Source organism: Alexandromys fortis, unplaced genomic scaffold (genome assembly GCF_014885135.2).
Source record: "Alexandromys fortis isolate MF-2015 unplaced genomic scaffold, M_Fortis_MF-2015_v1.1 scaffold_115, whole genome shotgun sequence".
Lineage (NCBI taxonomy): Eukaryota > Metazoa > Chordata > Mammalia > Rodentia > Cricetidae > Alexandromys > Alexandromys fortis.
The window spans coordinates 5,323,190-5,346,566 of NW_026067989.1; the positions used below are offsets into that span (position 1 = coordinate 5,323,190).

Below are 23,377 nucleotides of genomic sequence, written 5' to 3' on the forward strand. Positions count from 1 at the left end.
AAAAATGAATATCTGCCTTACAGAGATAGCATCAACTCCTTCTACATGGGCAATAACTTGCTTTTGGGTGATATTTAAAGTCAGAGACTGTGCCGCGAGCAGGTGACAGGGTGCAGTCCAGCCTCTCGTATACCTCCTGGAGTCTGCATCGTTTGTATGCATAAAATAAGGCATAAAATGAGGGACCTGGGGGAGAGGAAGGAAGGACAAGAGACACCCAAAAGCTCATTGTAATCTGTTTATTTTGTACATGTGACGTCATAAGCAAAGGCTTTGCCTGTGTTCTAGCTAAACTCCAATAAATAAATAGCTATGTACAAATGTGCTGAGCTTACAAAACAGTAAAGAAAAACCTTTCCTTACAAAAGATACACATATGATACATTTGTTCCTTACACTGACATATGCCTTTGTTCCTAGCTTAGTTAAATCAAAACCCTTGTGGACCCTGTGTGGCAATATCTAGTGGTGTGTACCTAGTCATTTTTTTTTTTTAGCCAGAAAGCAAAGCTATGCAGTGAAAAATTCCTCAGTTTCTTGATAATAAATGGCCTAGCATGACCTGCTACTTATTATTAACTGACATTTAATGTTCTCCAGAAAGTTGAAAACCGTTGTTAAAATGCAGCTTCTTGTAAAGGGGGGTGGGGTGGTGTGCTTAGGATTTTGCAGTTCTAGCCAGATCCCTAGGGAGGTCCCAATCCCTGTGCACAGGCTAGTGGGCAGGGCTAGAAGGTCCCTGTTTAGTAGAAGATATTGTCCAAGGGCCTCATTAAGACAAGGCCCTATCTAGGCACCCTCCAGGCTGCATTCCCAAGCTCTCTTGTCTCCCTAAGCAGCCACTGATTTATTTGGGACATTAAGTGACAAGAGCAGTTGAGACACAAGTAGGCACAAAGCATAGAACTCAAAACTTTGCTGGAAGATGCTTCCGTCTGTCAATCTCAGATATGTCTAGCCTAAGGACCACATACATCCCAGGATAGCTATGAATGTGGCCCAATACATGTGAAGATGGCAGTGACCTATTGCAACATCAAAACGTTGGACCAAGACTCATCTGAACATTTTCAACACTGTCAAAAATTAGTAACACTATAGAAACTGTGTAAAAAACTTAAACGATAATTACCTTTTGTTATTCTAAATCAAAACAACAGCAACAATTAAAAAACAAGCTCACTGTTTCAACAACAAAGATGAAATTTAAAAGAAAAAACCTCCTTAGTTCAATTTCTGTGACATTTGAGCATACTAACTAGTGTTTAGCTATAGCATTTTAACTTTCATTTAAATTATTTTGCTCTGGAAACCTAAATTTTCCGATTAAATTTCCAAAGCCAGTGGGGGAAAAAACTTCCTGCTTTTAGTGTTTCTTTTCTGTTTCACATAAGAATTTTGTCTGTAAAGAAGGATAAAAGCAAAGTAAAATCAGGTTTGGGGGAGGAGAAAATTGAAAAAGAAAAAGTTTGAAGGGGAGGGGAAGGGATGGAGGAACAGAAAGACTGGAGAGTTCCAGGCAGGGAAAAGCTGAAGGGAAGAGAATGCTTAAAAAAATAAATATCTGGGTCATTTCCAGCCGGTGGGGTCAAGGTTTGCCTAAAGGCTTAAGATTAGCAGCCCCTACACATCCTGCACCCTAAGGTGAGGACTGGGGCACTCTGCAGTCTGATAGTCACCCCGCGTTTGCCACCTCCGCCCAGTTGTTCAGTATCAACTTGGAAGAAGCTGGGCTCTCCCGCTTCAAGTCCTCGCCACCCCTGCTTCTCATGAGGATGTGGCAGGGTCTTCTCAGGTTATCACGTTAGCCAGGATGCTTTAAGTTGCCAGAGAGCACAGCTAAGAGGCCTGAGAGAGAGAAGAGGTACTGAACCAAGAAAGAATAAGGCAACCTGGGTCTCTAGGGCGAAGTCCCTCAGAACTTCTGCAGCGTCCGATCAGTTCTCACATGCTGCAGTACTACCTCCTTGGCTGGTGATGCGCACTTGTACTCCAGCTCTGCACGCGCAGCTCCCTGCTTCTTGCGCAGGTGACAGAGAAGCGCCAAAAGCGCCACCACCAGGGATAAGCTGGCGATGGAGATGCCAATGAGCACGCCAGAATGCACTGGCTTTGTGGACGGCGGACCTGTTGGAGAACCTGGTGTCGGACTGACCGGGGATGCCCCAGAGCCCTCATCCTCGAATTCATTAACAGGTATGCGGGGGTCACAGTCCTTGCTAACCTGACCAGCAAGGGCCGTGTCGGGCCCACAGATGCACTCATAGGAGCCGGGAAGATTTCGACACTCGCTGTTGGGGCATTCGCCTTGACTGCACTCGTCAATGTCCACGCATATGTAGCCTTCGTCCAGGATGAAACCTTCAGGGCAAAGGCAAAAGTCAGGGGAGTTAGGGTCACAGTCTGCCGGACATGAACCAGCATTGCAGAACATTTCGCACCTGTGCGGATCCTCGGGTTTGGGTTTGAAGCCGTCAGCACAGATACAACGGTACTCGGTGGCGTTCACTGGCTGGCACTGATATTCGCAGTCAGATCCATAGCACGGATCCAAAAGCTCCACGCACTCTCCATCCACCAACTCATAGCCATCAAAGCAGCTACATTCAAAGCCGCCCTTGGTGTTGACACAGACCTGCGGGCATGGATTGGGCTCCTGCGCACAGTCATCTACATCCTCGCACTTGTGTTGGTCGGCCGCCAACTTGTAGCCCGTCTCGCACATACAGGTGAACTCGTCTGGCTTGGCGGGGTTGTGCTTGACGCAAAAATGCTCACAGACCTCATTGCACGGTTTCGCCACGGGTTTTATGCATGAACGACCATCAGCATGCAGGTTGGTGTCCATGGGGCAGTGGCATCTGGGCTCTCCCGTGCTCTGGTTGCACAAGTACTCGCAGCCACCATTCTCCACGTTGCAGTTCCAGGCTCCTGTCACTTCCCGAGACCAGTGTCCCTCCGAAGTTCCAGGCTGGGCCTTACACACCAGCTCCAAGCCGAGGGGCTTCACCTCAACGGAGCTGCCTACCGGCAGAGTCTGAAAGTCAGCGCCACTGACCCCGAACGGGGTGTTGTAGGTGCTAGAAATGTGGGCAGCCTCGAGATCTCGGGGATCCACCGCCAGAGGCCTGCAGGACGTTGTAAAGTGGAACTCGCAGAGGAAGCCATCGGCCTCGGTTTCGCACTGCTTCTCCTCCCAGGCCGGCTCCCCGGGTGCAGCATCTGTTGCGGTTGAGACCGTGACGCATAGCGGGCCACAGAGTGGAGCTGCCTGGTCACTGGGCCGCGCCCACCTGCTGTAACTGGTTTGGTTGTCTCCAGTAACCCATTGGAAGCCGCGCAGGGGATCGAGATGGCCCGAGTCGCCGCAGCCCTGTGGAAGCTTTAATCCGATCCAGGGGCGTGAGTTCATACCACTGTCGTCGCTCAGCAAAAGCGAGATGACATCGGCAGCCACTGAGGAGCGTACTGTCATTAGATGTCCTTGCAGGCTCTCACAGGCACGGCTGGCATCGAGGAAGTTCGAGCGGCGCTGGAAAAGCGCGAAGCACTCGTCTTCCACGCACTGACTGCCCCTGGACAGCAACTGGGCTAGTGCGGAGATCCCCAGGCCAGCTGGAGCCAGCACACCCAGAAGGAGAACCCCAAGCATGCTCTCCAGGGGTTCGCGTGTAGGCTCCCGGGAAAACTCTAGCCCTGAGACGGTGCGGGCTCCCGGCGCCAGCAGGGGGCTTTCGGACGCTTTGGGAGACAGCAACTAGCCTCTACCGCAGCCTAGACGTTTCCAGCCTAGGCTCCTAGTCCCGGCGAGTCAGCCTCTGACATGCCACTCCGCTGCGGCTCCAGTTTATAAATGCGCAGCCCTCCCTCTCTGGACGTTCGGGAAAAGGAAGGAAGTGCTTGGTGGGAAGGGCTGATGCTGCATTCTCGGATTACTGGGTTCTCCGGACGCCTTGCGCCCGCCCTCCAGCCTGGGATCACCTCTGCGTGATGAGTAAAACTCGGCCAGGGCTCACGGAGGTCCCCAGGCGGGGCCGCAGGCGCCACCAAAAAACAGAACAAGTCAGCAAGGCGACAGTCCCCGCCCAAGACACTCCGGAGGAGCCTGCGGGTAGACACACACACACACACACACACACACACACACACACACACACACGCTTCCTCAAAGATGCTCCCAGACTTTGAAGAATGGTCTCGGTGGGGCTCTAGTAAGAAGAAACTGAGAGTCTGGTAGAGGGTGTGTCTGAAACCTGCAGGGCATTGGGAGGGATTAGCAAACACCCACAGGATGACAGGATTGATCCCTCAACTAGACAGACCCAAGACCAGGGGCCAGGAAACCTGGTTGCAGCAACAAACGGAGGACTAAGTCTCAGAGGACCTTATACAGGGTTAGGGAAACAACTCCAGTCTAAGAAGACTGGCCTAATAACCCCAGACCCTCCGCACCTCCACTGGGCTCAGACGACTGGCCGATGATCGCCAGTTCCAAGACCTGATCTGGTTGCCCAAGAAAGTCGCTGGGCTTAGAGATCTTGGCCCTCTTCCCCAGTACTATCCCTGCAAAACCCAGTGGGGAGAAGTGTGAAGTGTGTTGCTTTCCTTTGTTCTGGTTTTGTTTTGTTTTGTTTTGTTTATTCCAAGCCCATCCGGCACGGCACCCCTCAACAAAACTGACTGGGAGCTGCCGCAAGGAGGCGGTGTGAGCTACAGTGGAGCCCATCTGGTTTCTTTAGAGGTGTTGATTTCCTGGAGAGGCTCGAAAGATAAAGGTGCAAACACATTCCATTTGCTCACAAAAGGCTTTTCAAGAGGAGGGGTCCCGTGGGCAAGATGCCCAGCCTCTGGGAGGGACAGATGGGAGCCCGTCACTTGGAACTTTTATCTGCTTAAGTACTCACCAAGAATGCCGAGGGCTGGGTCCAAATCAAAGCCTACAAACACACACACACACACACACACACACACACACACACGCACGCACGCACGCACGCACGTACACACACCCCTACCTTCTACCTTCTACATCCGTCACTTCCACCCCACTGCCAGGAGGCGGTGCTGTTGAACTCTAGACTAATCCAAGGATAATGTAGCAGTCCATCAACTGCTAAGAAGAATGTGGGTTGCTGGGGCCTAGTCCGAGGCTAGACTGTAGGAAGCCCGGCGAAGTTCCCTCTGCTTACATATAAATCTAACTTTGCTGTTCCAGTAGATCTTGGACTTTAGTCCGGAACAGAAGACCGCGCTGTCCTCACGTGGGGAAAAAACGTGCGCAGATGGGCGTGGGACCCAGAGGGTGGGGTGAGAGCAGAAGGACTGTGAAAAGAAGCAGGTAGGCCATCGTCCATCCGCTTGCCCATGTGAAACTCTGCCAAGCCAGAGCCGAGACCTGCGGAGTCTAACTTTTCTTTTTTGGGTCAAAGCTCACCCAACTTTCAATCAAGAAAACTCCAGAGCTGCAAATGGATGCCAAGCTTTTAAGCTCTGGGGATGAGTACAGCTACGTGGGTTCTTGGAAAGAGGAAGGAATGACCAGGGATTGGATAATGACGATGGCCTCTGGAGAAGGAGGCAACCTTCTGATGTGAGTCGGGACCTCCAGGGGCATTGTCCTAAAGTAGAGACATTCTCTAGGGAGAAAACAGCAGGGAATTGGCCACCTGCACTGTCTGAAGAGGGTGAGCTGGGGACCTCGTTCAAGCACTTGTAATTCAGTACTACGACAGCACAGCATTAAAGGGTGGCCGCCCTCCTGAGTGGGAACTTCTGGACATGCCAGCTGTCTTCATTAAGGTTTCTTTCACTGTGGTAAAACACTATGACCAAAAGCAACTTGGGGAGGAAACGGTTTACTTCTCCTTACAGCTTACAGTCTCTCATACAGGGGCATTAAGGCAGGAGCCTAAAGGCAGGAACTAATGCAGAGGATGCAGAGGAATGTTGCTTACTGGCTTGTTCCTCATGGCTTGTTTAGTTTGCTTCTTACGTCGCCCAGGGCCACCCATCACAGGATGGCAGTGCCTACAAGGAGATTGGCTCCCCCACATCAGTCACCTATCAAGAAAGTGCACCATAGGCTCACCTACAGGCCAATCCAGTGGGGGGATTTTCTCAACTGAGGTTCCCTCTTCCCATGACTCTAGCTTGTGCCAAGTTGGCACAGAACTAGTCAGCACACCAATCTTGAATAGGATCAAAAGCTGTTTAGGGTCTTGGAGGAGTTTTAGCGGATTCACTGCCATCTCTGAGGGATGGTACATGGCTAACCTTTTCATGGGGAGAAACAACACACATGTCTACTCACCATAGGTAGGGAACCCACGACTAAGCAAATTACAGATACCACCAAAGTCCAACTAAGGTTAGTTTCAGGAATAAGGGTGAGGAGTTATTTGAAAGGGACTCAAAAGGAGAACTGCATCACCAAGCCCACCTCAGAATATGTAACAACCTGCAAAGCTGGGAACCAGAAGGACATTGCACAGCCTGCAGACAGCTCAACAGTTTGGAAAGCTTCTAATCAATGTCAGAGAAATGCTGCACCCGTCTCTTTTTCAGTCTCCAAATCACATCTCTTCCTCTGCTAGGTGAATCCACCTCTCCATCTCTGTCTTCTGTAGACTTTCTCTTCTTAGTGCCCAGTGGCAAGCTGCCTCATCACCAAGAGTTTCTGAGTAACTAAGGCAGAGCTGATCTCTCTGTGAACTTCCTCCTTTTTGCTCCTTGCCAGCTCACAAGTCACCCGTGAATCCACCTTTTGCTGCACTTACAGTCTGGCTTCCTAGGGTGAATCATGGCTCTTATACCTCTTTGAACCCCTTACATCTAATATCATGGTTTGGGCAGAGTCATGACCGAGCATCTGCACACTGAGTAGTGATATGCATGTCTCTGTGTCCCTTGGGGTGATTTCTTCAAAGTAACCAGCAAAGCCAGGAATGGAGGACCTCAGAGCCTTCAGGGTGATTTAGAGCACAGGATTTAGAGCTAACGTAGCTTGACTTGAGTCCTAACTCCACCATTTTTAAGATTTTTTTTTTAATTTTAAGATTTTGAAAGTAACATCACATTTTTCTGACCTCTCTGTGGCCCAACTGGGCGATGAAAATCATCATAGTAAAAGCATTGTGAGAACTAAAGGGGTTATGTGTGGAAAGCATTGAGTGAAACTGAACTATAATGAACTCTCAAATTTTAGCGAAAAAGCAATCACACATTTCTCTGGAATTTGAGATCAGCCTCTAATTGCTTCCAGTGCCCAGCTTGGTTGTAGTTCCTTACTAGAAAGTCACTGTCTACCGGATTAAATTTAGTTCAGTCAAGCATTTTTGCCAATTATATTAATAAGCAGTTGCGAAAAAACAAGAAAACCCTGAAGGGACAAAGGAGGCGTAGGGAAACAAGTGGAGATGCCCAGTGATAGAGGGCCTCTGGTTCAAGTCCACAATGGGGGTATCCATTGTTAATCTCCTCATTTTCCAGATGTGGAACCCAAAAGTCAGCGAGAATAGGTGAGCTTCAGAGTCGCACAGTTAATATATAGTGAAAGGAGTTACCAGATCTTTTTTGGATAAAAGATCTATAATGTAGGATACACCCAAAGCTTAATTAGTAACATGTCAATTATTTAAGGTCAGTTTTTTAAATATTCAGTTTTCAGACACACCCACAGAGGTACAATATCCAATGTACAGGAGGCTATGCACTTACAATGACCATTAATTTTCTTGGAAAACAGCTGCTCCTTCCATGGGGCTCAATACTGGCGAAAGCTTCACCAAAGGCCCCCAAGATCACTTGCATCCTTCTAAGAGTCTGGCTTTTTAGCTGGGAGTTTTTGTTTAATTTCTATATAGGAGACACAATAAATTTCCTACCGGTGAATAGACTTTAGACATCTATTCTAAAAGTAGACGTAGCGGAAACAGACACCAAGAGGAGTCGGCGTGCAGACACATAAGAGGCCTCCAAGGGCCGTGTGCCTCCCTCATCCACACCTTCGTCATATTTTATAAGCCATAACAACTGGGATACAGACACAAAAATAAGTGTCTGTGGCTATGCAGCAATATATCAAGCCAGAGGTGGAAAAATAAATGTGGGTTCAGTAAATATTCAATAATCAACAGTGTGTTTATAGCAAAGCAAACGTTTTACTAAGTCTTGGATCTTACTCATTGATTGAGCCATTGTAAATGAGTTCATGTTGCATCTGTAAAATATTTACAACTAATAGCACCCTTAATAGTAAAACACTGAAAGCATTCCCCTCTGTGATCATGATCAAAGAGAAAAGATCTAAGCATGACACCTTCACTGTGTGCTCTACTGCTGTCACTAACAGATGAGTATACAAAGTCAACTGAATTTCTCTATAGCAACAAGTCACAGACTAAAAGTTAAGTTCACAGAAGTTTCATTTGTGATAGTACAAAATGAATGGACTATAACTATAACAGAATATCTATAACAGAAGAATATAAAATATATACTCTAAACCAGTAAGGAAATATTGAAATTAATTTTAAAAGATTCAAACAAACCCTATGCCTGTAGAGCAGAGGACTTAATGTAATGAAGGTGGCAAAGTTCTTTAAATTAACCTAAATAGTCTACACATTACATATTAAATTTCAGCTGATTCTTTTCAGCATGCAACCTGAAATTCATAAAATTTTAAATAGAAAAGCCAAAAAAAAAATCCTGGGGAAAACAATCAATAAAGGAAGTTTTACACCTACGCCTTTTAAAACATACTACAAAGATGTAGCATGCATGGTTTAGATATAGGCAGTTAAATCAATGAAGTGGAATGAAGAATCTAAACATAACATATTTATAATTAGTTGATTCCCACAAAGGTATCAAAATTATTATGTAAAGTAAGAATAATTTCTTTAGGGCTGGAGAGACAGCTCAGCAGTAACTGACTGCTCTTCCAGGCAATTCTCCCTAGTTCAATTCCTAGAACCCACATGGCAGCTCAAAACTGGCTGTAAACTCAGTTCCAGGGGATTAAATGCCCTCCCTCTTCTGACCTCTGTGCGCACCAGTCATAAATGTGGTACACAGACACACAAGTAAAGCACACATACACATAAAAGTAATAAATAATTTTTTTTAAACCAAAACCTTCAGCAAATGATGCTGGGTGAACTAGAAAGCCACACAAGGTAGAACTAGAACTCTACCTCACATTAGATCTAGAAATTACTGAAAAAAAAAATAGTTTTAGACCTGTAAGGAGGTGGGAGGTCCTTGGACTCCCCACAAGGCAGGAAACCCTGACTGCTCTTCGGGCTGATGAGGGACGGGGGAGTTAATTGGGGGAAAGGGAGGGAGATGGGAGGTGGTGGCGGGGAGGAGACAGAAATCTTTAATAAATAAATAAATAATAATAAAAGAAAAGAAAAAAATAGTTTTTTAAAAAAAAAACCTAAATGAGAGCAATAAAACTAGAAAACCTATTGAAGAAATTACACGTGTAAATCTTTGTAAAGTTCGTGACTAGGAAATGATTTGTTGGACATGGCACCAAAAGTACAAACGACAAAAGAAAAATGCTAAATGGACATCACTGAAGTTAAAAACTTATATTTCACAGAAAATAGAAACCCACATATTGGAAGAAAATATTTACAAGTCAAAGCTGTTAAAACAACTTTTCCCCCCAGACAACATAGGGAGCCACTGAAAGTCAATGATAGCACAGCTAACTCAACTACAATATGGACAAAATACGTGTCAAGGCAATTGTCTGAAACAAATGGTCCACAAGCACTTGAAAAGATGCTCCACAGATACCTGCAAATCCAAACTGCAGTAAGATATCTCTTTACACTGCATAAATATGGCTTCCATAAAAAAAAACAAGTAATAAAAGTTAAGAAAAATGGTAAGAAATGAGAACCTTCTTGTAAGTTGGAGTGGAGAAAGGCAACAACACAGCTGCTCTAGAAAGTAGTTGGCAGTCAGTCCCTCGAGTTGTTAAACAGCCACCAAGAGAGGAGAATGTATTTCCACATAAAACTTGCACTAATTGCATCATTTTTAATAACTAAGTGGTAGAAACAGCCCAAATGTCCAGAGCCTGATGAATGGGTGGATACAAAGTCAGATGTGGATACCTTGAATGGTTCTCAGCAATACAAGGCAGGAAGGGCTGACTTGTGCCCTGATGAGGGATAAACTTTGAAAGTGGTGTACTAGATAAAATACACCATGACTACATATTGCATGACTCCATTTTCATGAAATTCCGAAAGAAAAAAATATGGAAAGTCAGGTAGTATAATGATGACTGCCAATGGACATACAGTTTATTTAGGAGATGATGATAATGTCTCAAAGTTGATTGTAGGAATAGTTTCCCACCCATCCAGGTGACTGTGCTCAAGGCCATCGACTTGTACATTGTAAATGGATGACTGGTATAGAATATGGTTCACATCTCAGTAAAGCTGCATGCAGGAAGGACATATGTTTGCTAATTACTAAGCATTAAACCTGGAATAACAGAACATGGATCCTGCCAAGAATAGAACCAGGCCTTTCTCCTACTGCTGGGGGCTTTATGGTATGAGGGAGAAAATAAGGCTTATAACTACCTCTCCATCAATGGAATGTAGCAAGGATCAGCTAAGCTAGTTTCTGCGTAAATCAAAGGAGGCTCAGTGATGCCTGGTGGGTGAGCTGCATGGAATCTGCTGTCTTGTGTGCTGTGTGTTGAGACTAGATGCACTATTGTGTGTAGCAGATTCAGGGACTACCTCTGTATCCCCTCAGCTAGATGTCCTCAAAGCTTCACTCCTAAGCCATGTCTTCAAAGAGAGCAGAAACCTTGAGGAAAACAGAAAGAGATCAACAGCATCGAAGCCTACTGAGCAGGACACCTTTCTGAAACATTTACCTGCTGGGCATGAGCCATCTGTCAAGAGTGGATAAAGCCTATGGACCCATTTTCAGAATAATACTTGAAATAAAAACATCAACTAAAGTAGAGAATTCCAAAAGGAAATCATTCACGTTGAAACATGATCAAATAAAGCAACTATCTGCTAGCAAGAAAATGCTTTTTTCAAAAAAAAATTGTAAAAGCTTTATGGAAAATACAATGAAACTTGTTAAAAGTTTAAAAGATGGGGAAACTAAGACACCTCTTCTCAAGGCCATGAGCAAGCACAAAGAGGACTCTTTCTAGATATTGTAGTGAGAAAGGAATGTCCGTCTTCCTGTTGTCTGGCTTCCCAAGTGGGGTAACTGGGCTCTACCTCGAAGGTGATGGTCTTGCCTATCACAAAGGTTATCATCTGCACCAGAGGCAAAGAGCTCAGTACAGCATGGACTCTTTCCAGATGTTGTAGTCAGACACGGTACAGTTGGCTTTCAGCTGCTTGCAGAAAAGATTATCTCCTGCTGGTCAGGGAGGATGCATTATGTGTCCTAGATCTTTGCCTTGACATTCTCATTGATGCCGCTGAGCTTGCCCTCCACAAATGCTTCTTCTTGCCTGTTTTTAATCACAATTCATCATCATTTTAACTGGTGGTCTGTGTAAATAATGTTTCCAGAGAGCTGCAACAACACAGATATCTGCAAATAGCTGTGACTCCCGCGGCTGGTGGTCCAGGTCCTGTCAACACTGCGCCTCCTCCTCCTCCTTTTCTTCTTCACCTTCAACCTCCTCTTCTTTTCCTTCATCGTCCTCGTCCTCTTCTTCTTCCTCCTCCTCCTCCTACTTACTCCCCTTTTTTTGCCTTCTATGTTCTCCACTTCCTTCCCTTCTTTTTTCTTTCCCTTTGCCACTTCTTCCTTTTTTTTTGCTCCTCCCCTCTGTTTCTTTTTCTGTCTCCTCCTCCTATTTCTGAATGAAGAGATACACTGAGTTTCATGTAAAGATGAGTGAAAATAAAAATGTACCCGTTCTCCTTTCAAATTGGCAGAACTTCCAAATGAAGAACCACTAAATTGAAAGAACACAGAACTCTCTCTGTCAGTCAAACTAAAACCTCTGCAGTATTTTGTCAAGGTGCATTATGTCATGTTAGGCTTTCCCTTTTGTATGCACATCGCGTTTCTCACAGATCTTATTTTAATTGGAAACACAGTGAATGTTTGACATGAATATGCTCTTACACTGAGCAGCACCATCCTGGAATCTGGCCCTCAGAGAAGAGCCAAGAAATTCAGAAGTGTTATTTGAAAGATGTCAAATGTGCTCTGACTTCTTGCAAACATTTCCTGTGGGCAAGCTCAGAGCTCGTGAGTATACAGCCCAAGAGGCACAAACACCAAGCACGTGTAGAGAACGTAACTTATTTTGCTAGGAGAGAGACTATAAAAAGAGAACTATCTAGTTTAATGTTATGGTAGAAGAATAATTTAATATGGGCTATAAATACACTAAAGGAGAGAAATCCAGCAGCAAAACACATGTCCTAAAAATAATTGCACCCATCTAATGCTCCCCTTAAATCTTTTTTGGAAAAAAAAATTTGAACATTTTGTTAACTTGAGAAATATATTAAAAGTATAATTAATACATCCACTGGGTGGAGAGTTCTGGAAATAACCTTGTTTAATTTAGAAAAATTGTGTGTAACAGTCAAACTGTCTCTGAGCGAAAGCATAACAACTGTTTTTCAGTTTTCTGTTTTTCTGATTTTTGTTAAACAAGCATAAATTTCATAAGTAAAGGTTTAAATTTTTATGAAGAATATGAGCAATGAAATGAAAACTAGTGACTTCCAAGTACTTTGGCTATTAATAAAGCTTAACTTTTTCAGTCTTATGCAAGAAGGAGCTAATTTGACTTATTTCTAACTCTGCTTCTCGATGAGCTTCAGATAGCAGCTGTTCTTACCACCCCCCACCCAAATAGAGTTTCTCTGTGTAGCTTTGGAGCCTGTTCTGGAACTCATTTTTGTAGACCAGGCTGGCCTTGAATTCACATAAATCTGCCTACCTCTGCCTCCCAAGTACAGGGATTAAAGCCGTGTTCCGCCACTGCCCAGCTGCTCTTAGGACTTAAGAAGATATGCGGTCTGCATCAGCAAAGCCTGATTCCCAGACACACACTTTACAAGAGGACAGATTTTTATCCCATGGGTTCAGACTGTTCAGAAGTTCCCTAGTCTCTCTAGTCTTTGCCATTTGTCGTTTACTATTTGGCTGTTATATCACACTGTGTCTTGGCTTAATATGTAGAAGGCATATGGCCAAGAGAGAGCTCTGTAGGATCTGGGGGACTTCTCAGAACAGCCTAGAATAGACAGATATGTTTTTCCATAAAGGGTCAAAAGAATCACTCTTTCAGTATGTGTGGGACCTCCCATCTCTGCTATAACCAGACAGCCCCACTTTGGTATCACAAAGGAGGCAAACATTAGCTGCATCCCCTAACAATTGAATGTCTGCTGCCTCGTAACAAAGATCCCCAACACTTTCTGTTGGAAACACTCAGTCTTTGAGCCTCCTGTCCAGCCAAGTCATTAGTGAGTAGAATTGAACTAAGTATGATATGGGGTGACAATGTATTTTTATACACATCTGGCCCAGTCAAGACTAGGGACTGCAGATTAGCAACCCAAGGCCTTCTGTGGCTATGGCAGGTGTAACAACTTTAGGAGTGAAGCCTCCAAGGACAGGGTGAGGGGACGGCTTTATTCTGGGCCAAAACTTGAGCCCATTATTTAAGAATCTCCACCCACAGGCCTGTGGATGACTGAGAATCTAATTCTCTCTTTCTAAAGAGGAGAGAAACACTCCTCACTGGAGGGGCTGCAGACCTACCCACCTCCACCAAGAGCCAGCCCACCCACCAAGGGCTGCAAGGTGAGGGGGAGGGTGGAAAACATCCATTTCACACCCAAATCATTACGGATACTTAAACTGAGTGATATTGATGCCAGATCACACAGCAGCATTGGCCAAAGCTCCTCTGTGAGTGTTATTCCTCCTTGGAAGGGACTTTTGGAACACACATCAAATTGCATCCTCCCATCACCCCCTCCAGTGTTTTATAGAAGTGGGATAATGGGACAGGCACTTATCTGTCTGGTTTTACCTCAGAACAAGTAGTCACTTTCCTGTTCCTGGTGACCAGCTGGCCACTGAAGAACTACCGAGCCAACAGCTGCAAAGATAATTTTGGCCAACACCAGCCATGATGCAAATGTCCAAGTCCAGCTGGTTCCACTGCAAGTAGGATAAACACAAACAGCTGAAAAACCAGTAAAGCCAGAACCTGAAATACTCCAGAAACTCTGGAACTTTCAACTCCAGCATTTCGTCCATCCTGCTCTTGTCTGTGGTCTTAAGCCTAGATATCATTTTTGTTCTTCATCCTGCTGTCGAAAAGTTGTATTTCATTAGGAATTACTCGGTCCTTGTAAACAAAATATTTGGCTTCCTATTTCTCTTCCTGTTGTAGTTACTCCATTGCTGATCCAGGATCTTTCTAAAATGTTGAGAGTCTCATTGAAACCCATCAGTCTCCAGGCCTCAGTAAAAGTAACAAAGACGCAAATACTGTTCCCTAGAATTCTGGATGCATCAGGGCTCTTGGCAGAGGGAATGAAGTTCACACTGGAAAAATGATGGCTTGCTGTGGCACAGGCTGAGAAATAGAGTCCACAAAGAAGGTGGAGGCTATATTCCTTGCTCGAAATATGTTGATCCCAGACTGACTCCTTCCATTTCACCTAGACGCTTGTTATAAATGCAGAATATTTGCCTTCACCCTGCTCCTTTGTGCCTTGTGTGTCAGAATGTGCTTCCTGAGGAGATCCAAGGGGAGGTTGTTTGGGAGATTTGCTGCATCTGTTTCTCTAGAGGAGTTGTGTTAGAGAAGGAGCCAACTGGTCAACCTAACAGCCTCAATGAGCATCCTGCACAGGAGCGGGATCTGCTCTTTGCCTCCCCTCAACTATTGATGGTCTTCTCAGAGTAGATCAAGACAATAAGTTTGCATCTTCTCTACTTCAGTCACTTGTCTGAAAAGAGGATTCCTGAGCTCCAGCCCCAACACACTGGATCAAACGCTCTGAGGTTATGCCCCACTAAATTCTAAGGCACAGGCTTGGGGAGTATAAATCTCATTGTAAGAGGAATAAATGAATGACTTCCGAGGTTCCTATCCTTTATCCTTATCACCCTAACTCTCCCTCCTGAGTTTTTTACTTGGAGTTTGGCTTACCCTTTCAGGGCCCTTGTAATCATAGTTTCTGTCGCTGGGCACCATTTCCCCAATCCCTGCCCAGATGTGGTAGTAGAAATTTACATTTACACCAAGATGAATGGGATTTTAGAATTTTGACAAAGAAACGTAGAACAAGCATCCGTGTCACGAAGCCGAAAGTTACAGCAGGATGAAAGGAAGAGAAAAGACTGACCCTAGATGCTGGGGTGTGCAGAATTCACAGAGCAGCCATGCCCTGCCAAGCTCTGAATTTCTTGCCAGGGGAAAGGAAGCAATTCCCTTTAGATTCTGCCACTACAGAGAGGAAACTGACGGTGCTACTGAGCGTCAGCCTCGTCTGTATGAACTTGAACAAGGTTTGAGTGTGGTTCACTGGATGGATTGCATATTATTGGTTCTCAGACCTCTCAGCTTCAAGGCCTGGCCCCTATCATTAGTCAAATGGCACTATTAAATAATGTAAGGAACAAAGTTTATTAGGTCACGTCCCTGCAGGCAAAGTCAACAACGCTTTTCTGCTAAGGGCCAGATGACAAATACACTAGCCTTTATAGGCCATTTGGTCTCTGCTGTTGCAGCAGAAAAACTGCCACAGACCATATGTAAATGAATACATGTGGCTACTTTCCAATGCAACTTGGTTTATGGACTGTGAAATTTTATAATTCTCACGTACCATGAAATATTTTTCTTCTGTTAATTTTTCCTAAACATTAAAATATGTAAAAACTATTTTTATTGGCTCACAGGCCACTGTGAAAACATGCAGTAGGAGAGATTGGGTCTTCAAGCCATCGATTTCTCAACTTGCTTTGCACACACACACAAACACACACACACACACACACACGAATCTCAGAAGATATAGTTTTCCCTTACAAAAGTTTCCTCTTGATAGAAAGGGGAAATCCAATGACTAAGAAGCATCTTATTCAAAAAATACAGAAAAACAGTGTTACCCACGATGGCTGTTGAACAAGTCATGAGGGTTAGAAAGGCATTAAGAACTGTGGAAGAAAAGGAGGAAAAGAATTGGAAAAACACACTGGAGAGTTGAAAAGTTTAGAGCCACTTGCTTTGTACTATAAGACAAGAAAGAAACTCTGTTCTGTGTCATCAGTAAGACGGAAAGCATCCTTGTGCCTTTCCCAACAAAAGCATGGTCTCTATAGCTCCACATTCCCATCCTCACTGGACACTGGACCTAATTATGTGGTTTACTGAAAGTCTGAGTCTCTTTTTTCCAGAGTTTTCCAGTCTCTAAACTCACCACCCCCAATGTGTGATAACGCATCCCCTGTTTGCTTGTTAACAAGATCTATCTTTCCTGCTACCAAGGAGCTTCTATCCTCTAGTTGGGTCAGGCAGAGTCCGCCAACAGAAGCCTAACCCTTCAAACTTCACACTTGTGCACACTCTATTTTCTAACTGCTCTTCAGTGCATGGGACTACAAAAACACAATAGACCCAAGCTGTACTTTGAAAACTTAAATAGCTGTTAACAGTGAGTAGTATAGTATTTCCTATGATATGGTGTATACATTTACAGTTGTTGTGACAGCCAGTTACCACAAGCAAGTGGTTTATAGCAACACAAACTATCATACAGCTCTACATGCGTGAGGCCCAGAATCTCAGTCTCCCCAGAGTTGAATGCCTTCTGGAGGATCCAGACCCTTCCTCCTTCTTCAAAGCCCGCAGTACAGAGACCATCTTCAATATTCTCTCTCTTTCTCTGTCTTTCCACTCTCTTTCCCTCTCCCTCCCACACTCTGTGCATCTCTTCTCTTGATTGACTCTTATACCTCCCTGTTCTACCTCCACAGACTCTGTGAGCATGCTGAGTCATCAAGCTAAAGCCCTTAGAACAGTGGTTCTCAACCTGTGGGTTGCAACTGCTTTGGGGGTAGAATGAGACTTTCACAGGGGTTGAGTATCAGATGGCCTGCATATCAGGTATTTACATTACAATTCATAATTATAGTAAAATTATAGTTATGAAGTAGCAATGAAAGAATTTTATGGTTGGGGGTAACTACAACATGAGGAACTGTATTAAAGGGTTGCAGCATTAGGAGGGTGGGGAACCCACTGCCCCAAAGTGGAAGGACAGTAAAGGATTAATAACCAAACCAAGAAGGAAAAGCCTTCTTGCCAACATGGCATAAGGTCCTTAGTATTTCTGTTGTAGCACACAAACCGAGTATTTGGACTGCAGTTTATTAACTCTTAAAATGACCTACTCATCCCTTTATCTACTGAGTTAACAATTTCTAATTAGAAACTTCTGTTGCCAAGAGCATTACCCACTGGGCAAACAAAATGTCAACATCTGTACTTTAATGAAAGGAAAGGTGCTTTCTATATTTTTGTCATTCTCATTGTGTTTCCATTTTGAAATAATGTGTTGTGCACAGCATGAGGCTGGTGCAGCCTGTGCTGAGCCAGGGTTTGCATTCATCTCAGGACGGTGTCAACAATCAAGGCCCCACATTGTAAGCTAGCTGGTGCAACTAGGTATGTACAGAGTTCATTGGCAGTTGTGGCCCTGGGACTCAGTCTTCCTCTTTGGCATTTCATTTTGTACGAATGATGAGACGCATGCTAGCCAAAACTGTGTAACTATGCCACGTTACCCAAAGACAGGTGGCTAAGTGACCTATAAAATAAGAAACGAACAGTCGGCAAGCCTGACAATTGGGCAATTTAGAAAGCTTTGTTTTCAGATACATTGAATCCCTTTTCTGAGAAATGTCACGAAAGAATTACTCTGCAGATGTCCCTGATGGAAAGTTCTAGAACCCCTGCCATACCTAATGTTTGCAGTTTGGGGTTAATATTTAGTAGACCTTTATTGTATATCATTTCCCTTCATCCCTTTTATTTTCTGACAACTTGCTTTATGTGAGGCTTCATATCAAGTATAAATCAAGCTTCATTTCCTTAAACTCTCATAACAAACAAGTGCCCACATTATTTTTATTATTCCAATTTTACAGAGGATGGAACCAAATTCAAACTGATGAAATTGGTCAAAGGAACAGGGCATCTGTGAAACCAGGTTTCAAGTCTAAGTCATAAACACTGACATCCAGCAAGTAACCATACATCTACCTTTGAAATGGCTTAAGCAAAATGAAATGTCAAAGGAAATATGAGATTGTTTATTTTTATGCACACTGTGTGGGTTTGCTTCTGAGACATTTCATGTCTTCATTCAGACTGTCTTGTGAAAGGGGCATTGGATAGATGAGGACACACAGTCACTGTTTTCAAAATACTCCCCAAGCAGAAACACCCATATGCATTAGTTTTCTTTTTCTGTAACAAAATGCTAAGGTTAAAAACATTATATAGAAAAGGAGCCACTCAGCTCACGGGCTTGGCAGATGGTATCACATGGTAAGAGTGCCTGAGAGGGCACACGGGAAGTGACCAAGCATGTTGATAATCTTGTCATTAGCAACTTGATCTCATCTGAAGCACTTCATTATTGAGAGACCTAACTCTCTCCCTGATGTAAATCCTAATCCCTTTTAAGAGTAGTGACTTAAACTCTATGTCTTAAAGAGTCCACTAATTGCTCAGTATCACACACTGGGGACCAGACTTCCAGATATGAGCCGGAGCACCAGATTTCCATCAACAGGAAAACAGGGATATAAATGGTGGCATACTGAGCTCCACACAGTTGCTTCAAGAAATGAATGTGGAACAGCACGGGTGAATCTCAAAGCATTAAACTTAACACAGATCCAGACTATGGAACCATTGTGAGCAAGTATTTCTACTCTTGGCTGTCTCTCTAGAATAGGAAACCTCCCTGAGTTCAGCCTCTTCTCTCTAAATGAAGAGAACGCCTATACCCTGAAGTTGGGATTGTCTTTTCAGATCCTCAGTCTTGAGTTGGTAGAGTTGGTGCTGAATTTTTCTACTCTGACCCTCTTCGCTCTTCCTCCCACAGTCTTCCTTCCAACTTCAGGTCTGAGGAGTACTGGAGCCTTTTCCTCACAGCTCCCTCAATGCCAAGTTCAACCTTGATGTTCAGTTGATGACCAAATTTCAGGGCCAAACACCAGAGTCGGCATCTTCTCTGAGCTCAGCCTCTTACATACAGCAACACTGTAATTAAGGCACTTGCTTCTATTTGGCTCGTACTTTCTGTATTTGCGGTTCAACCACCTAATACCTCAGTGCTCTCTCCAGTTCATCTGAACTCCTGACAACCAAGAGGAGCTAAAGAACACAGTACAACACACTTAAAATCAAATACAGATGTTTCACAAATGCCGCTGCTGAGTGAATTGAAAGACAAGCCTCCATCAGCTTGGATATATGTTTTATATGTGTAAAATGTATGTCAGAAAGGACTAGTCTCCAAAATACACAAAGATTTCCTGAAACTCAACATGCAAACTACCCAAGTTAAAAAAAAATGTTCTCTAAATCTTAAGCAACACAGATAGCAAAGATAAGCAACGTATCTCAGTGGGAACTCCAAATTAAAACAGTGGGATACCACTACACACCTATTAGACTGACTAAAATCCAACACTTAAACTTGCTGAACCTATGTTGAGGATAGTGTAGAACCCAAAGCTGTGGCTCTCAATAGTGGGAATGTAGAAAGACTTGGATGTTCTGGAAGACTTGCCATTCTTTACAAAACAGATACACCCTTACTCTCTCATTCATTAACCCCACCTCCAGGCATTGATTCAAATTCAAGTTGAAACCTTAGGTCTACAAAGATGTCTGTATGAGAATATTTTAGTAGCTTTATTCATAAGTGTCACCATGATGTTCTTCAGTAGGTGAGTACATAACTGGCAATAGACTATTCGCCCAGTGATCACAGTCAAGAATTTATCAAGCCATAAAAATGGCTGGAGACCCATTCAATTCACTTAGCCAAGTGAAAGAAGCCAATCTGGAAACGCTACACACTGTGCAAAGCACATTCCAAAAAAAAAAAAAAAAAAAACCCATTATGCAATCAGTGAACATAGTCATAATTCTCAATGGGAGCAGCAATGAGTTGGCAGCACAGAGGACATTCACACCACTAGAACTGTCCTGCCGGGTACTGGGGTGGCAAAATGTGTGATCAGTTACTAGGTGTGTGTCAAACCCCACAAAGTGCACGAGTTCAGTGCAGTGTGAGCAAGGTCTGATGGTGCACTTATCTGCTATCCCAGAGTTCAAGAGTCTGAAGAAGGAGGATAGAGAGTTTGAACAGCACGACAGTGTTTTAGAAACAAAGCAATGAGGCTAGAAAGACAACCCAGAATTTTACAACAGGTACTGCTCTTCCAGAGGACCTGAGTTCAGCTCTAGTACCCAGATCAGGCAGCACACAACAGCCTGTAACTCCAGCTCATACTCACATACAGGTGTGTACACACATATAATTTTTTTTTTTTTTTTGGTTTTTCGAGACAGGGTTTCTCTGTAGCTTTGGAGCCCGTCCTGGAACTAGCTCTGTAGACCAGGCTGGTCTCGAACTCACAGAGATCCGCCTGCCTCTGCCTCCCGAGTGCTGGGATTAAAGGCGTGCGCCACCATCGCCTGGCTATATAATTTTTTCAAAAGAATGAAAAAACAAAGAAAATTATTTTTAAAGACATCTATTTATTTTATGCTTGTATGGGTGCCTGGATGTATTTATGTGCCCCATGTACATGCAAAAGTCCTGGAAAACAGAAATTGGATCCTCCAGAACTGGAGTTACAGATAGTTGTGAGCTACGTGTAGGAGCTGGAAACAATATCCAGATCTTGTGCAAGAGCAGTAAGTGTTTTCAACTGCTAAGCCTTCTCTCCAGAACTCTCACCCCACCTCTGCCATCCAGAAAATTCTAAGAAGGAAGCTTTAGCGGGTGGACCTTTTGCATGAGACCCAGAAATGTAGCAGTTCTACGGCAAGCATGAGGCTGAAAGTCACACACTAGTAATGGAAGACACAGAGAGAAAATACAATAACCAGCCACTGCAGAGCTCTCCCTCGGCTCCTCTGAACATCTAATTTTTAAGAAACAAAACAGGAGTTTCTATCATTAGACTTCATCATGTGCGAGCAACTTCGCTGTCAAATACAGCTTATTTACATATAATCAGAATCAGAAAATATCTGCAACACATTGGTTCTCTATATATGTATATTATTTTTCATTTGTAATATATTTTTGATATATTGTGTAAATATGAACACAGGGTAAATGTCCCACCAGAAGAATTTTTAGTAGGCCTGTAGTTTAGCCTATTTATGAACATAATTTCCTTTAACAAGCCATTAAAAATGTTTTTCGAGTTGTTTTCTTGTTTTGAAGCTGATACATGGGTTGATTCCAACTCAACACGACTCCAGATTTTGAAATAATGAGGCCCAAATGAGTCATCTTTTCCTTTGCTCAAAAAGGAATAAATAACTCATGCTAAAGACCATTCAACATGTAATTAAAGTTAATAGACGTCACTTAATTTCAGCCACGAATCCAGTAAGCATCCAACCCAGTCCCAGGAAGCATTAAAGTAGTCAAACTGGGCATCTGGTCTTCTCCATGCAGCGAAACAAAACAAACTCAAAATCCGTCTTGACGAAAAGCCATGACTTTATCACCGATCTAGTTCCACTTCAAGTTTGGCACCTATAGACTCTGCCAGAAGCTTTGCCATGGTTGTTGTTCCTTATATAGTTTAATAATAGCAAAGGTTGTCTCCATAGTGAAAAAGAGCAGGGTTGGATAGACTGGCTGCATGCAAGAAGGACATGTAAAAGAATGTAAAAGAAAGAGGTCAGCACTTCACATTTACGAAGTTAATACTCAGTGTGGGGAGAAGAAGACGGCAATGGAGCAGACAGGGGATTCCAAACAGCATACTTGTGTCTACATAACCCCCACCCAAACACTATGAACTAAAGACAGTCATTGCAGTCCCCAGAGGCATTACATACTCTACAATGAATTTTGCCTGGTTTAAGGCAGATCCCATTGATGTCCCCTGCTTACCCTAGTGTGGCCATCTTCTCTGCCTTTGTCAGCTGATGTGCTTGTGTGCAGTTGTGGAAGGAAGAGGGAACATGCACAGATTGCTCTGTGGACAAACCTGGCCATCAGAAGTTCAATTGGAAATGGGATATATGCCAGGAAAGTCAAGAGCATGGCCTCTTCAAAATCAGCTCCTAGCTTCTTAAAGAGCTAAAAAAAAAAAAAAAATACCCTCACCATCAATCCCAGTAGTTTTAGAGGGGTGGGTGGGGATCTGCAATGGTGGGGATTGAACTGAAGGTCTCACATATGATAAACATATATTCTACCTATGAGTCACACCCCAGTTCTCATTACCTGGGTCCCCCTCTCACTGTTCTCAATGAGTTTTATGAAACTTGAATCCTCCCATCAGGATTGACAAGGAAGCTGGGATGGAAAAAACTGGAGACCAGGAAGCCATGATAGCCACTGTCCAGGCAGGCAGGAGTACAGGATTGACTGCGGGCAGTTCCCACAAGCAGATACCAGGCAAAGGAGAAGGCAGTGGAAAGACAGGTGATCAGGGACGGCTCTTGTACAACACGCAGGCACCCAACAAGATCCCTACGACCTGAAATAATTTACCCTGCCTCTTACAATGGTGTGCTCTCTCCAAGTTAGTCACACATTTGGTGTGGATTTACCATGTAGTACCACATGCCAATCCCTGGTCTGGGTGGCTGGGACATATTAGAGAGCAAAAGAAGAAACAGCCTCGCAGGGCTGACTTTATAATAGAAGATCACAGTTAGCATGACATCATTGTGAAGGCAATGTATAAAATAAGCCTCCAGAGACAGAGACAGAGACCCACACTGGAGCACCGGACTGAGCTCCCAAGGTCCCAATGAGGAGCAGAAGGAGGAAGAACATGAACAAGGAAGCCAGGACCACGAGGGGTGCACCCACCCACTAAGACAGTGGGGCTGATCTAGTGGGAGCTCACCAAGACCAGCTGGACTGTGACTGAAAAAGCATGGGATAAAACCGGACTCTCTGATCATGGCGGACAATGAGGGCTGATGAGAAGCCAAGGACAATGGCACCGAGTTTTGATCCTACTTCATGTTCTGGCTTTGTGGGAGCCTAGCCAGTCTGGATGTTCACCTTCCTAGACCTGGACAGAGGGGGGAGGACCTTGG

The 23,377-nt window shown here is 44.1% G+C and overlaps 1 protein-coding gene across 1 annotated transcript; it reads right to left on the minus strand.

The window, feature by feature from the left end:
- Window positions 1-225: 225 nt before the first annotated feature.
- Window positions 226-4,175, minus strand: Thbd (thrombomodulin). The gene has a single exon (XM_050159544.1). It carries the CDS (start codon window positions 3,650-3,652, stop codon window positions 1,916-1,918), a length of 1,737 nt encoding a protein of 578 aa, XP_050015501.1. The 5' UTR covers window positions 3,653-4,175; the 3' UTR covers window positions 226-1,915.
- Window positions 4,176-23,377: the final 19,202 nt, after the last annotated feature.

Coding starts and splice junctions, on each gene's coding strand:
- Thbd (XM_050159544.1), bottom strand. CDS start 3,652: ATGCTTGGGGTTCTCCTTCTGGGTGTGCTGGCTCCAGCTGGCCTGGGG.